The sequence below is a fragment of the Toxorhynchites rutilus genome, chromosome 1, assembly GCF_029784135.1.
Source record: "Toxorhynchites rutilus septentrionalis strain SRP chromosome 1, ASM2978413v1, whole genome shotgun sequence".
Taxonomy (NCBI): domain Eukaryota; kingdom Metazoa; phylum Arthropoda; class Insecta; order Diptera; family Culicidae; genus Toxorhynchites; species Toxorhynchites rutilus.
The window spans coordinates 15,951,747-15,964,940 of record NC_073744.1 but is presented as its reverse complement, the minus strand read 5'-3'; the positions used below and the strand labels follow the sequence as shown (position 1 = coordinate 15,964,940).

The following is a 13,194-nucleotide window of genomic DNA, read 5'->3' as shown; positions in this document are numbered from 1 at the left end:
CGAGCAGATTCGATCACACTGTATGGAATGCCATAATTAATCCTAGGTTCCATCCAATCACTGTTCATCTCTGAGGATGGTTCAATGGGTAAAGACTCAGGATGCTCAAGTGATTATCTCTTAGTTTTTGCGTTCACAATTGAAATAATAACAATAAAAAATCATCCAATCGCAGTCTTGAGAAAGAGAAATCTAATAACAGCATCCTACATATGCAATACGCAATCTTATACACTACCATGAATAGTATTATGGTTCATGGCTCTTGACTGTGGGTTTTACAGTTTATATCCTTCATAAAAAAGGGTTTTGGATGTAGTTATGATACACATCTCTCTCATACATTCTACCTTGTGAACTTGCATGTTATCAATAGATTAGACTGACGCTGTTCAAACCATTCCGAGCCAACTGGTTCGATGAAACCAATGATCGATGATCAGGGGGAATCGATTTGATCTGCTGTAAACGCGAAAATCTCTAATCAGTGCTACTCACACTCATACTGTTCGTAATAATAATAAACACACGAAACAGCAAACGCGGGTTCTCCAATGCTTCTCTTTTCTCCCCATCGACAGACACAGTTCCGTTTAAAGACATAAACAGAGGGATTCCCCCAGCTCTCTCTCTCTTAGCATTCGTCTGGACTGGTTCTTCAGTCTGCTCCAGGCGTTCGAGTTAATCAAGTGTGATTCTTTGTTGCTGACCAAGAGAGACTAATGGTCACTGATAGTTCGAAATGACCCAATACTATCGGTTGTTACAGGCTGTTCTGCTGGCCCTGGCATCGTCGCAGGTCCTCGCTAGTGGCCTTCCTGCAGATTGTGGCCAGCGGAAGCACATGTACACCAATTTGATTGTCAAGGGCAAGGAAGCAAAGGCAGGCAACTGGCCGTGGCACACGGCGATCTTCCATCGTGTGGATTCTGTGTTTGAGTACAAGTGCGGTGGAACGATCATTGATAAGAATACTATACTCACAGGTGAGAATTTGTGAAACGATTGGTTGGTTACGCCTGCTAATTAATGAAACCCAGACACTGTTGCCAGATTATATTTTTTTTATCAAACAATTAAATCTTTCAGCGGCTCACTGCGTTCGCTTGTCGAATGGCATCATCCCCAGCGAAAAGCTCTCGATACAGGTGGGTCGAAACCAACTGCTAGTGGCGGACGATCGTGCGGCGGAGCATGCAGCGAGTCGGATTCTGGTGGACAAACGCTACCAGAGCGGTGCCGTAGACCACGACATTGCGCTTATCAAACTGGCAACCGATATCCAGTTCACGGATTACATTCAACCCGTGTGTCTGTGGAACAGAGGCGAAGATCGGCTGTTGATCCGAGAGCGGGAAGGTACGATCGTTGGGTTTGGGGCGACGGCAACCTCCGGCTTCTCGGAGGTATTGAACGAAGCACAGCTTCCAGTGGTTGATAATCAGATATGTTTGGAAAGTAATAGGGAGATATTTGCGCGAACCCTTACCAACAATATGTACTGCGCGGGACGGCGTAACGGTGTCAATGCCTGCAATGGTGACAGCGGAGGAGGAATGTTCTTTTTGATCGGTGAGCACTGGTTTGTGCGAGGAATTGTATCGTTCTCGCCCGTTGTTGAGAGTACCGGTGCATGCGATCCGCAGGAATACGTCGTGTTCACCGATGTTGCTCGATACGTCGACTGGATTGCTCACCAGTTGAACGCATCATTCGTTGAGGCTCCTGCTCGATCCGATGTGCACCCAAAATTGAAACTTCTCAAACAGGATATCTGTGGGACCAATACTTATCCGTTCCACAAGGAAACAGAGAAACCAGTGTTTCTTACGTATCCATGGGTAGGCTTGATAGAATACACCAAGCAAGGTGGAACTGAGACCAAAACCCTCTGTCATGCGATTCTGATCAGCGATCGTTATCTAGTGACAGCTGCCCAGTGTGTTTACAACACCAAAAACTACAAACCAACCTCGATCCGATTGGGTGATTATGATACTTCCACTGACCAGGACTGTGATCAACTTGACGGGACCGTGGTATGTGCTGATCCCATCCAAACGTTACCCATCGAAACCATCACCGTTCACCAGCAATACAACAAACCACGTTACGCCAACGATATCGCACTGATTCGACTTCGAAGGCGCGCGGACATCACCCCGGAGAATGTACGACCCGTCTGTCTGCCACTCTCCAAAGCGCTTCGGAGCCACAAGCCGCCCACCTTCACGAGAACCGGCTGGAAGGGAAGCAACAGTCAGACAACCATGCAGCGCTCCCAGGTGAACGTCGTTGAATCCGTGGCCTGTCAGCGTCTGTACAACGCGAATCGTGTCCGGCTGGAGAAGACTTTCCGCCAGATTTGTGTCGAGCGGGACCCGGTGCCGGCGAGTGGTACCTGTGTGTTCGACAGAGCCGCTGCGCCCCTGCAATCCGTCCAAACGGTGGACGCTAGCCCGCGGTACGTGCTCCATGGAATACTCACCCTCGGTCCCAACAAGTGTCACCTGAACTATCCCGATGTGTACACTAACATAGGCACCTACTTGGAGTGGATATTGGACAATTTGCAGGAGTGAGCAAAAACGGGGACAGATTGTTTTTTTATCTCTCTTATTTTATTCCATTAAATGCTATGATTTGTTTTATCGATAGGTGAGATTATACACGTGTGTAGTAAACTTAATACTGATTAGAAATAAATACACCACTTTCAAACCGTTTTCTCTTTCTCTGAATGACACAATTTTTGTTTCCTTTTTTTCTGCTGACTCTCTGGAATGCGACGATTCGACGGTGAGTAGTATGGTTCTGGAAAGATGCGGCTTTGCGTCGGTTTTCACTGGGTTTGTTAGTGTCTATACTTTATATTGACTTTTTCTTGATAGCTAAATGGCCTCAATTAACCATCCTGTACTCGCGCCCAAAAAAAACTCGTATACCCGCGCACGGTCTCACAGGCCGTGCGTGTCTCTGTAATTCTTCTTCTTCTTCTTCTTGAATGGCGTTAACGTTCCCTGTGGAACTTTTGCCGTCATTAACTAGCGTCATTTATTAATACTTAGTTGAGATTTCTTAAGCCAAATAACACGCCTTGAATGTATTCCGAGGGGCAAGCTCTAGAATACGCATGACCACAGTGCCAGTCGAAGGAAATTTCTTTGACGAAAAATCCCCCGGCCAGAACGGGAATCGAACCCGAACACCCGGCATGGCTCTGTAATATAGCTATTGTGTATTTTTAGGCATTATTTAAAGAAAAAATATAATTGAATAAAATAAAACTCCAGAAAATATGTTTTCTTTAACTTCATTCAATTTTAACAGTCATTGAATTGAGCCTCCTCAAAACAAAATTACTGATTTTCGGTCTGTGAGACCGTACGCGCGAGTAGAGGAGGTGTTTGAGCAAGAAACAAATATTAATAGAAAGACTTAAGGTGGCCGTACACTGTTTGCCCGGAGATCAAATATTTGATATTTTTTGACAGATAAGGTTTGATTTGATATTTGTACAAACACTATTTTGTTTGCCACTCTTCAATTTTAAACAGTAGTAAACAATATCAAACACCGAACATGGAAAAAAAATCAACTGAAATATCCAAGGTAACCGACAGGTTCGAAGAACAAACTGAAAAAATATTTTAGGCATCCAATAATTGAATATTTGCTTGTCGTGTTTTGTGTAGAATATATTTGATCAGTACACGTTGACCAAATTTTATCTGTCAAAAAGAGTCAAATATTTGGCTTCGGTCAAACAGTGTATGAGCACCCTTAGAGCCATCACAATTGATTGACATCTAGCTAATTGAACATTTTTTGTAAATATCGTTTGTGCAAGTTTCTACAACACGATAAATTTTTTAGGAGTGTTTTCAACCATTTTCCAATCAAAATAATCTTGTATTTTACTGAACCTCATTTTCAACGGGTTTATTGTTGGTTTTGCTGAGGGTGATTTGTACTAATGCACTAGAACAGCTCGAATGAATGTTGGCCGATAGTAGATCTTCAAAAAGCTCTTCTAAATGTTCTTCTTGCTTGTATTCCTCATCAAAGTCTACGAACGTTGAGTTCATTTTACTAGATTATGTATTTTGCACACATTTCTAATGGATATTTGTAGTTTTTCAATAATTTTCCTGTTTTAACTTGTTTTTCACATTGTGTTGTGTTTGTTGATATGTCCAATTATAGGTTAAAATCGAATTATTTTAATCGAATTCCCGAAGAAAATCTTCAGGCTTCAAAAATTCTGATTTACTCGTCTAAATTTTGTTTGATTCGCGTTAACACTTATTCTTGACTCCGGGGATGTATTCAATGGTTGTGAACACTTCTGGAGTTCTTCTACAGACGGGCGGATTCGAATTAAAAAATGTTGCTTCAAATGGCAACTGACAGCGGGAATTTCATGACATACTAGTGGAATTGGCAACTATTTGATTTTATCACATGCATAGAATCCGTCTGAGCCGACAAGGACTGAGAACGTTGAAATCTGATTGATTCGAAATTCTTTTGAATTACGTTGGTGCTCTAATTGGCAGCAGCCAAAACTATATAGTGCCAAAACTCTTTACTCTATACCGAGCTTTAGTCTTATGCATATTCTACTACTTCTGAAACAATACATACAATTTAACTATTATATTGGGTGTTCAACTTGAATCGTTCTGTTTTTTTGCATGAAAAACACATTTATATTTGAAAAAAATCAAAAACACAACATATTTAAATGATAGAATGAATTAAAGGAGTAGTACACTATGGAATCTTAACAAAATAAAAAATGTAAGGGGTTGTATCTAGGACACGACCGCATATTTTTGACGTAGAACTACGCAATTATATTATACAATCAACTTGTTTACCACTTCGAATATTATTTTAGAATTCATCGAAATTTTTGTAATAGTTACAAATAAATTTAATGAACGTGCTATAACGTTTGATATGATGCCTAGGACTCCTAAAATATGTGAACGGAAGAATTGTCAAACCATCATTGTATTTTACATTTCCCACTGAAATTATCGCACATCTCATGTTTACGTAGTTCTCGAACCGCGAAAGTTCATTCACCTCTAGTATCTGAAATGACGATTTTACCAGGCTTCTCAGCTTAAAAGTACGTTTTAGGGAAACATATTCCGGTCTGCACAACGACAAACGAGTACAAAAGTACTCAACACCAAAAGTTACCCCCGACTTGCATGTATATTTGCAGAGCGAATTTCTACAGTTACATCGATTTAGAAGTGTGTGTTGGGGAAACCATAAATCGAGTCAATCAAAACTTGACAGTTAGGGCGTTTATATAGCGCTTTACATTTTACAGTTATTCAATTGTTCATCTCATGAAAAATAATATTTTATTAATTGTGATAGACGCGTAGAAATATTTCCTATCAATCGATGTAAACATCCTTTGCGATCTGTTAAGAAATGTTCGAGTTATAAGCATTCGAAATACGGGTAGGGTTAGCACACAAATCGGCAGAACAAATGTACGGGAAAAAAAGGAAGTTCTTCCAGTTTTCATGAATTTACACCGTTTAGAGATTAGCGAATTGTAATGTATAGCATATCAAACAAATCTTAGAGAATTTCCGATTCGATTGGTATGCAAATCATGAGAATAAGTTCACAATGAAAATAGTTATTAACGATAACTTTATTTCATAAAAACGTGACCTATTTTCTGATTTGGCACCCTTCCTGAAAAACGTAGTTCTACGTCAAAACATAATTCTGGCTTAAAATGTTCTATGGAATGTCTTCTTTACTGTAGTTTTTGTCCCATGTTTGCCCGATGCTCCGTTCCGTAGTTATAAGCCAATTAATGGACCGAAGTGCTACCATCAGGTATGGGCATAATCACATCGAAATTCGTTCAACAACACTCATTCACAGATAAAACTCACCCTTCTATTCTCCGTTTATGCCTCACTTTATTTGAGACAGAAAACATTCACCTATCCTCTTCGCAAAGTTCATTCTCGATTAGAACGGAAAAATACTGTCTCGATTCCGCTTATCTATTCTCAGAAATTTTAGCATTCCCTCATTTGCCTCTCGGAATGACGTTAGATGTTGATAGAATCAAATTAGAAACTTTTGCTTGAACCAGCGAGTGTCTCTGTAAAATCATCCGTTTTTCACTCAAATAGCAATCATTGAGCCTCGATCGCGGCAGTTAAATATAGGTAGATAGTTGAAATCGATTTGTTTCCTGTGCACTATTGTAATGACTTTTTTTTTTGTGTCTAGAATGAAACGATCTAAGCCAACGCAAAAGACCATATTAACGCAAGTTATTGGTGAGCGGGAAGGTGGATTCATGTGCACTTAAATGCTGACAAGGAAAAGAGTATAAGGGAAAATACATACACGCAGATTCAGTCTATTTTGACGCACTCGTTATTTTGTTTCGTGCGAGCTTTCCAAAGGAGTATTCATTCATTGAATGTTGTTTTCCAATCTTTGTTTTGTTATGTTCACTATAAGTCCCGAATTAAGGAGGAGTGTGAAATGATTCATCGTGCAATCTCACGATTGCCTGCTGCATTCTTTTCGCCATGATTATTCCAAGCAGATACAAGAGTGATTTATAATCGAACCGATGAGGAACGAGCCGAACGAGCAGAGATGCGGATGTCAGAAGCAGCTAGAGAAGCCTGCAAGTCCCATTTTGGCAACAAAAAAGCGACAGGAAGATCACCTTCTAAGTGTTGTAGGACATTTTTAGGGTCCAGGGATTGCAGACTGAAGGCACGATGTAAAATAAGTAAATGTATCAAATATTTAAAACGCGTTTTTCTCGAAACCAGAGGTGGCATCGCGCATTTCGAAACGAGTAACTCGTTTCGAGAAAATTCGAACTCAAATCGAGTTGGTTTTAGTATTATGTATCTTTTTCAAGTTCATATGTTCGGTGTACTAGATTTAGAGCAAAATTTGTCTCGTAGAGAAATGTAAAATTTTTGGGTTCGTAAACAAAGCTGGTCAAAGGCATGTCAAAATGGTCGAAACGAACATAAATCACTCGTTTCGAAATGCGCAATGTCACCCCAGGGCTCGGCATAGTCATAGTCAACTGAGGATAGTCAGCTGACTATCTGACTGACTATATCCGTATTCAGTCTGAAATGACTTTTGGCTTCTTCACGCAGTTTCTCCACCAAAACGACTAAACAGTCAGTCGGGCGTTTAGTCGCTATCCCCCTCTACGGTCTCGACTATATCATTTCAAGTGACTTCCCCTAAAACAAATTCGTTCCTCTCTCTCTCCCATGTATCATTATGCATGCTACACGAAAATTAGTCACACGTATAAAATAGTGTGCAGTGTGTGTGCGCTATTTTGCTCGCTTTTTACTAATACTAACGCGAGGACCTTTATAGAACACCTGATAAATGTCTAAGTTCGTTGGTTTGAGTTCACGATGGGTGGACAATAAATCGTCCATTGATGGGGTAACCACTTTTTGACGTAGGATTACGTCTTTCGGGAACATGTTGGGGTATCAATTGAAAATCGAAAATCGAGCACATCGTGAAAATTGTCCAATTTCAAACGCATATTTCTCAGTCATTTCATGATGGATTGATGAAATTCGATTCAATCGATTTCGCCACTTCAAAACAATGTTTTATATTGAAGATAATAATATATGTCATGAAACTAACTATCGAACTATTGAAAAATTTCAACCTCTATCCTAACGGGAATAACCACATCTGATTGGTCGAAATTTACAACACGTGTGGCGGGTCCCTAACAGAGACATCAAAACCAAGCTGCCTGGGAGAAATCGGCTTTGCAAATACATGATAGTAGGGGGAGCTTTTGCTCTCACCGAAATGTTGCTTCGTGGAATTGCATATCAATGACTGATCGTGTATTGTGAAAAATTTATCACAAGTGTAAGTGTAAAATATATTGTAGCAGTTGTGTTGAAAATTACTTGATATATGAAACGATTTATTTCGATTTTCATATATAAAAACCAAGGTGTGTTCCAGCTCGAGAACGGGTCGTTTGGTCACCAAATCATTATCAAAGAGTTTAACGATGTAATTCTTCAAACATATCCAAAATCAACAGATAGCCTGATGGAATCCTACGTCAACTATGCGGTCGTGTCTCGGACACAACCCTCCTGTGACTTTTTGCATCAGGAATCAAGTTCTCGTTCCTCTTTATGTGGACGTAAAAATAAGATTGCGTACGCGGGTATAAAATTAGTCTCAGGGGGAAATGGAAGTGTGGATTGAAGTCAGTTGAATGAAGAGGCAAATTTGTATTCATCAATCGCGTCAGTTAAAATAACCCAGTGGACTAGTTCACCAGTCATCCTCGCTAGTCAACGCTAGTCAATTCATTTACTAGTCAAGTCATTTTTTGTTCACGGCGACTGCCGAAGCAGTTCTAGTCGAGACGAAGCTACTGAGAGTAGAGCCGGTCTTCATTTTTCACCTTCGAAGAACTCGGGTCCTGCTCGAAACCATGTTTTTCAATATGGTGGGAGTTCCACCTCCGGAACGGTCCATCCGATTTTGATGAATTATTTTTTCCCAGATTCTCCACTAAATTTCCTGTCAATGTAAGTAGGATTTTTTGACGTAGAACTACGTCTTTCATTAAGGGTGCCAAATCAGAAAACAGGTCACGTTTTTATGAAATAAAGTTAACGTTAATAACTATTTTTGCCGTGAACGGATTTTGACGATTTACATACTAAACGAATCGGAAATTCCGTAAGATTTGTTTAATATGCTATACATTAGAATTCCCTGGTTTGTAAATGGTTAAAATTCATGAAAAATGTGAGCGTTTCCATTTTTCCATACATTTGTTCTGTCCATTTGTGTGCTTTCCCGAACAGAGATGTCAACAACGAGCAACTTATCGACGACCAACGGAGGGGAAGTCGTAAGATTTAAAGTCTCCGTGAACAAAGAAAAAGTAGAAGAATGAAGGGGAATACTTGCCTAGAGTATAAACAGTGGATCTCGCTAAAGCAAACTTTCATTCGGCATCGGACTGTTGAGCAATCCAGTTCACTTTGCTTTCGCTGCGCTTCGATCTAAGATTGGACCCCACCAGTGGTAATCCAACTTGGATATCGTCGTGTGGTTTTTTCAATTCGTTTTTGGCGTTATTCGTATCGTGTGTTTTTCTTTCCGCGTCATAAATTGGACACTTCGCGTAGTGTGTGATGAGCAAGAAAAAGAAGAAGGCAGGCTCGAGCCCTGCAAAAAACGAACGCATTGCCAGGGACAATAAAATTTCGAGGCATCGTCATCTAATGATGCACGCGATGTTGGTGCAGTGAAAAGCGCTCACACTGAACCGAGCCTTCGCGAGTGTGACACCGCATCGATCAACAGCGAAGTAGGCGATTTCGGCGCGTCGCTCGAAAATGTAAACGCCGTTACCCAGGCAGCAACCAAATCAAGCTCCCCCCGCTGGTGATGAAGGCGGTCGCTCTTGACAAAATCATCAGCGAATTCTCATCGATGGGTGTTACAGCAGGGTACAAGCTGTGTGGCATAATTCAGTCTTTTTCCAAGCAGTTAATATTGTTTGTTTTCCGTCATCAAAAGGGCTTCGTTGGTGCCTTTGAGGATGCATCAATGCATTAAACTGACGTTATGGCGAAGCAGACATTAAGATTGTGCGCCAAAGCATTATAGAATAATATCCGAATATATAAACAAGCGACTTATATAAAAAAAAAACAGCTTAGTTCTACGTCAACAATGCGGTCGTATCTTGGACACAACCTCGTATAATTTTTTGATATTTTTGAAAATGAAATTTTGGTGAATATTTTTGTCTCGATATTTTAGGCATAAACGCAATTTTTTTACGACAAATGTCGCCATTTCATCAAAAATCAATATTTTGAAAAAATTCTAAGTGCTATGACAGGAAATATATCCAAGATTACGTAAAAAAAAGTTACGTTACGGTTACGATTACGTAGGAAATCGGTCTACTGGAAAAACTTGTAGAACTCCCACCAGTTTACAAGGTTTTGACTGCAAGGGTTCAAGAAACCGGTTGCGGCTATTCATGGGACAGTCCAATTGTCACCTTTTTTTCGTTTGTTAAGTAATATATAGGGGAAAGTCGGGAAAGACGGACACCCCTTACCCCTGTATAATGGGTAAATTACATTTTTATTTTAAGTTTTAATGATGGATAAACTTGCAATACAGTGTATCAATACCTTTGACACTTACTGTATACCCCTAGCTAGCTTTATGTTAAAATTGTAAATAAAAACAAAAAAGTAATCTACGAAGAGCAGCTCGACATAAATTTTCGTGTGCAGAAAGTGAGGCTTTCATTATTATCGAGTAATTTTTTGGGGTAGTTTTCGTTCCGTGAATATTCTACCATCACTTCTCTTCCAGTTTATCGAATCAGCGGTGAAGTTTTCTCATTTCTACTCCAGAAATATTGACGAGAATAAAATACTAATCAAGTCGTTTTGTTTTGTTTTGAGAAAAAAATTATTATCTCCTCCTTCTTTTATTAACAGATGCCCACTAACTACGTTTGCAAGAGCAACCAGATATCATGGACGAATAAGCAGAGCGGTTTTAAAAACGTAATCCGAATTGATCATTCCGAATGCTGGAAGCTATTTTAGACATGAAAAAATTACAAGCCCTTCTAGGTGATTTATGTCTAGCTGTCTAGATTTTTGTTAGATCATATTTGAAGACCTCCAAAACTTATCGAGTACATAAACTTGAATTTTCAGTTAGTGTCCCTCTTTCCCGACTCAATCTTATTTTTTCAAAGATGTCGGACACATTAGTTTTTCAAAATTTCTGCCTCAAAGACAAGTTTCATTATAAAAAGAGACCTAGACTATCAATTTGTAGTGAAATAGCTATATATTTTTTGTGAATTTCACGAAAAAAAATCAACTTTTACTTAGGGTGTCCGTCTTTACCACCCTTACCCTACATAATAAAACTATGATATCAGATTAATCATAGTAATTTATTTCTCGTTGAAGAAAATCGTAAAAATCACATACTTTTTATGGTGTTCATAGTGCACTACCCCCTTAATACATTATTCACAGTATTGGCCATCGCTAGACGCTTATTTTTCCCCTCCATCTGATAATTTACGGATTCTGTCGCGTCAGAAGTATTCATCTTCTGAGGCCAAGGATTATTCCATCCAATTTTTTTATGTTCTGAAGTAAAGCATATTCCACTCAAAGCATCCTGCATCGATTGAAACAAATGGTAGCCGGAAGGGGCAAGGTTGGGGCTACAAGCCGGGTGAACCCTTGTTAACTCGAACCAAATACAGAGCATTACTTTGGCACCGTGGATATCCGGCTTCGGAATTGACGTTTCTATTTGGCCGGACTTGACATACGATCGTTAGCGTTTTGGATTGTCGTAGTGAATCAATTTTTCGTCCCACGTTTCCAATTCAAGCTTTAAAATGCATACATTTTTCCCAATATCATAAGCTACAATTCATAAGCACGTCTTTCCAGGAAACATATTCTCGGTAATCGGTAATGAATTAGAGAGACTTTAAACTCTGAGAGTTCATTCGTCTCTAACAACATATTCTCATATGAGCTTTATCCCTAGTATTAAAAAAAACCTGTTTCGCGTGTGATTGAAATCAATCTAAATCGAAAAAAATTGCATCACAGTCCCACAGCTCCACTCACCGTCTCGCAATATCAATATCTGAGTATGTTTTGGTCCTCCCGCTTTCCTTCGCCCTAACCTACACACAAATATGGCCACTCATTCAACCCCGCCCTGCACTGTTCCCGCAGTCCTCACTTACTCTTAATGACCATCATTTTTTTCGCTTTCCGCTTGCTGTGCATCTTGGCAACGTGTCGATTGAGCGTGTACCCTCGGAGAAACTTCAGTCCGCAGAACTCGCATGCCGTCACCGTGAGGCCGGGTGCCAGCTCGCCGTGTACCTCGTACATGTGCCTCTTCAGGTTGTACGATTTGGTGAACCGCATCTGGCAGGGATCGCAAGCCAGCGAGCATCGCGATCCGCGGTCCCACGCGTGCACATTATCCATGTGCTGCTCGTAATCGTAATGCGTCGCGAAGCTCTCTTGGCAAAGCTCGCAATCGGGTGGCGGTTTGTTCGGATCGAGCTTCCCCTTCCGGAAGGCTGACCGAGCACGTGACTCTGCGCTGGCTACGGATGTTTCGTCTAAGGGAGGCGCCATATGCGCCACATTAGGTTCACTGTCACCCAGCGATATCTGGTTCACCTGCACCGATATCGACAAATTGCTAATCGCAGATGACTGTGAGTAAAGGGAGATCTCCGCCGGTGGCTGAAAACAACTACTATTGGCTACGAGACTAGATTCATGTACTGATTGCGTTGACTGGGACGGTTCCTCGTCGTCATCTTGCTCCTCCTCCTTGCAATCGTCTATCACAATGGTCGGTGGCTCCTCTGGTTCTTCCTCCTTAATTTCAACCACCTCATCCGCAACGGAAAGTTGCTGTGCTGCTAACCGCTGTTGTGCTTCTCGTTGTTCTTTCTCCAACACTCGCCGGGTTCGGATCATCACATCCTGTCGCAGACATTCCTCTCTGAACTGGCAAAACAAATCCAACATCTGTAAACACTTGTCACATATTACTGCACCGGTGTCTTGTGTCCGTGTGAGCGTCACCGAGGTAAGCACATCGATCATCCGTACCAACTCGTCCTTCGGGTCATCATCCCCAGGAGGAAATAGCGGATGTATTACCACCCCCTCCGAAGCGCACAGTCTACAAAAGAACTCCAGGGTGCTACGGTTGGAGGGAACAAACCATTAGAGAAACACACTATTTTTTTTCGCTAGGACACTTACAATTCACCATTCTCCATTGCACAAACAATACTCCGCTAGTGGTTGTATTTTTTTTTTACCTTCGGCTGACACTTTCATTTATGCGTTGTGTGATATGTGGCTGCTCCCCCAACGCACAATCACATATTTCTGTTTACAAGCGAATCCTGAATGTTTTGACAGCTGGTGCGCAGTGTTTTTCTTTTCGGTTTGTCAAAAACACTGAAATATTCACCACCACGACGACGGTGGTGAATATCCTAAGCGCGGTGGCTTTTCGTGGAAGCTAGGATGAAAAAAATATGCTCTTCGAAAA

At 40.8% G+C, this 13,194-nt stretch overlaps 2 protein-coding genes across 2 annotated transcripts; one reads left to right on the top strand and one right to left on the bottom strand.

The window, feature by feature from the left end:
• The first annotated feature begins 645 nt into the window (after nucleotides 1–645).
• LOC129775179 (CLIP domain-containing serine protease B15-like) lies at nucleotides 646–2,721 on the top strand. The gene is made up of 2 exons (XM_055779564.1): nucleotides 646–986; nucleotides 1,090–2,721. Exons 1-2 carry the CDS (start codon nucleotides 743–745, stop codon nucleotides 2,580–2,582), a joined length of 1,737 nt encoding a protein of 578 aa, XP_055635539.1. The 5' UTR covers nucleotides 646–742; the 3' UTR covers nucleotides 2,583–2,721.
• Nucleotides 2,722–2,867: 146 nt separating this feature from the next.
• LOC129775190 (zinc finger protein 148-like) lies at nucleotides 2,868–13,042 on the bottom strand. The gene is made up of 2 exons (XM_055779573.1): nucleotides 12,900–13,042; nucleotides 2,868–12,837 (listed from the first exon to the last, which is right to left on the bottom strand). Exons 1-2 carry the CDS (start codon nucleotides 12,914–12,916, stop codon nucleotides 11,847–11,849), a joined length of 1,008 nt encoding a protein of 335 aa, XP_055635548.1. The 5' UTR covers nucleotides 12,917–13,042; the 3' UTR covers nucleotides 2,868–11,846.
• Between the last annotated feature and the right edge of the window lie 152 nt (nucleotides 13,043–13,194).

Coding starts and splice junctions, on each gene's coding strand:
- LOC129775179 (XM_055779564.1), top strand. CDS start 743: ATGACCCAATACTATCGGTTGTTACAGGCTGTTCTGCTGGCCCTGGCA. Junction 987..1,089: donor TAAGAATACTATACTCACAG/GTGAGAATTTGT, acceptor TAAATCTTTCAG/CGGCTCACTGCGTTCGCTTG.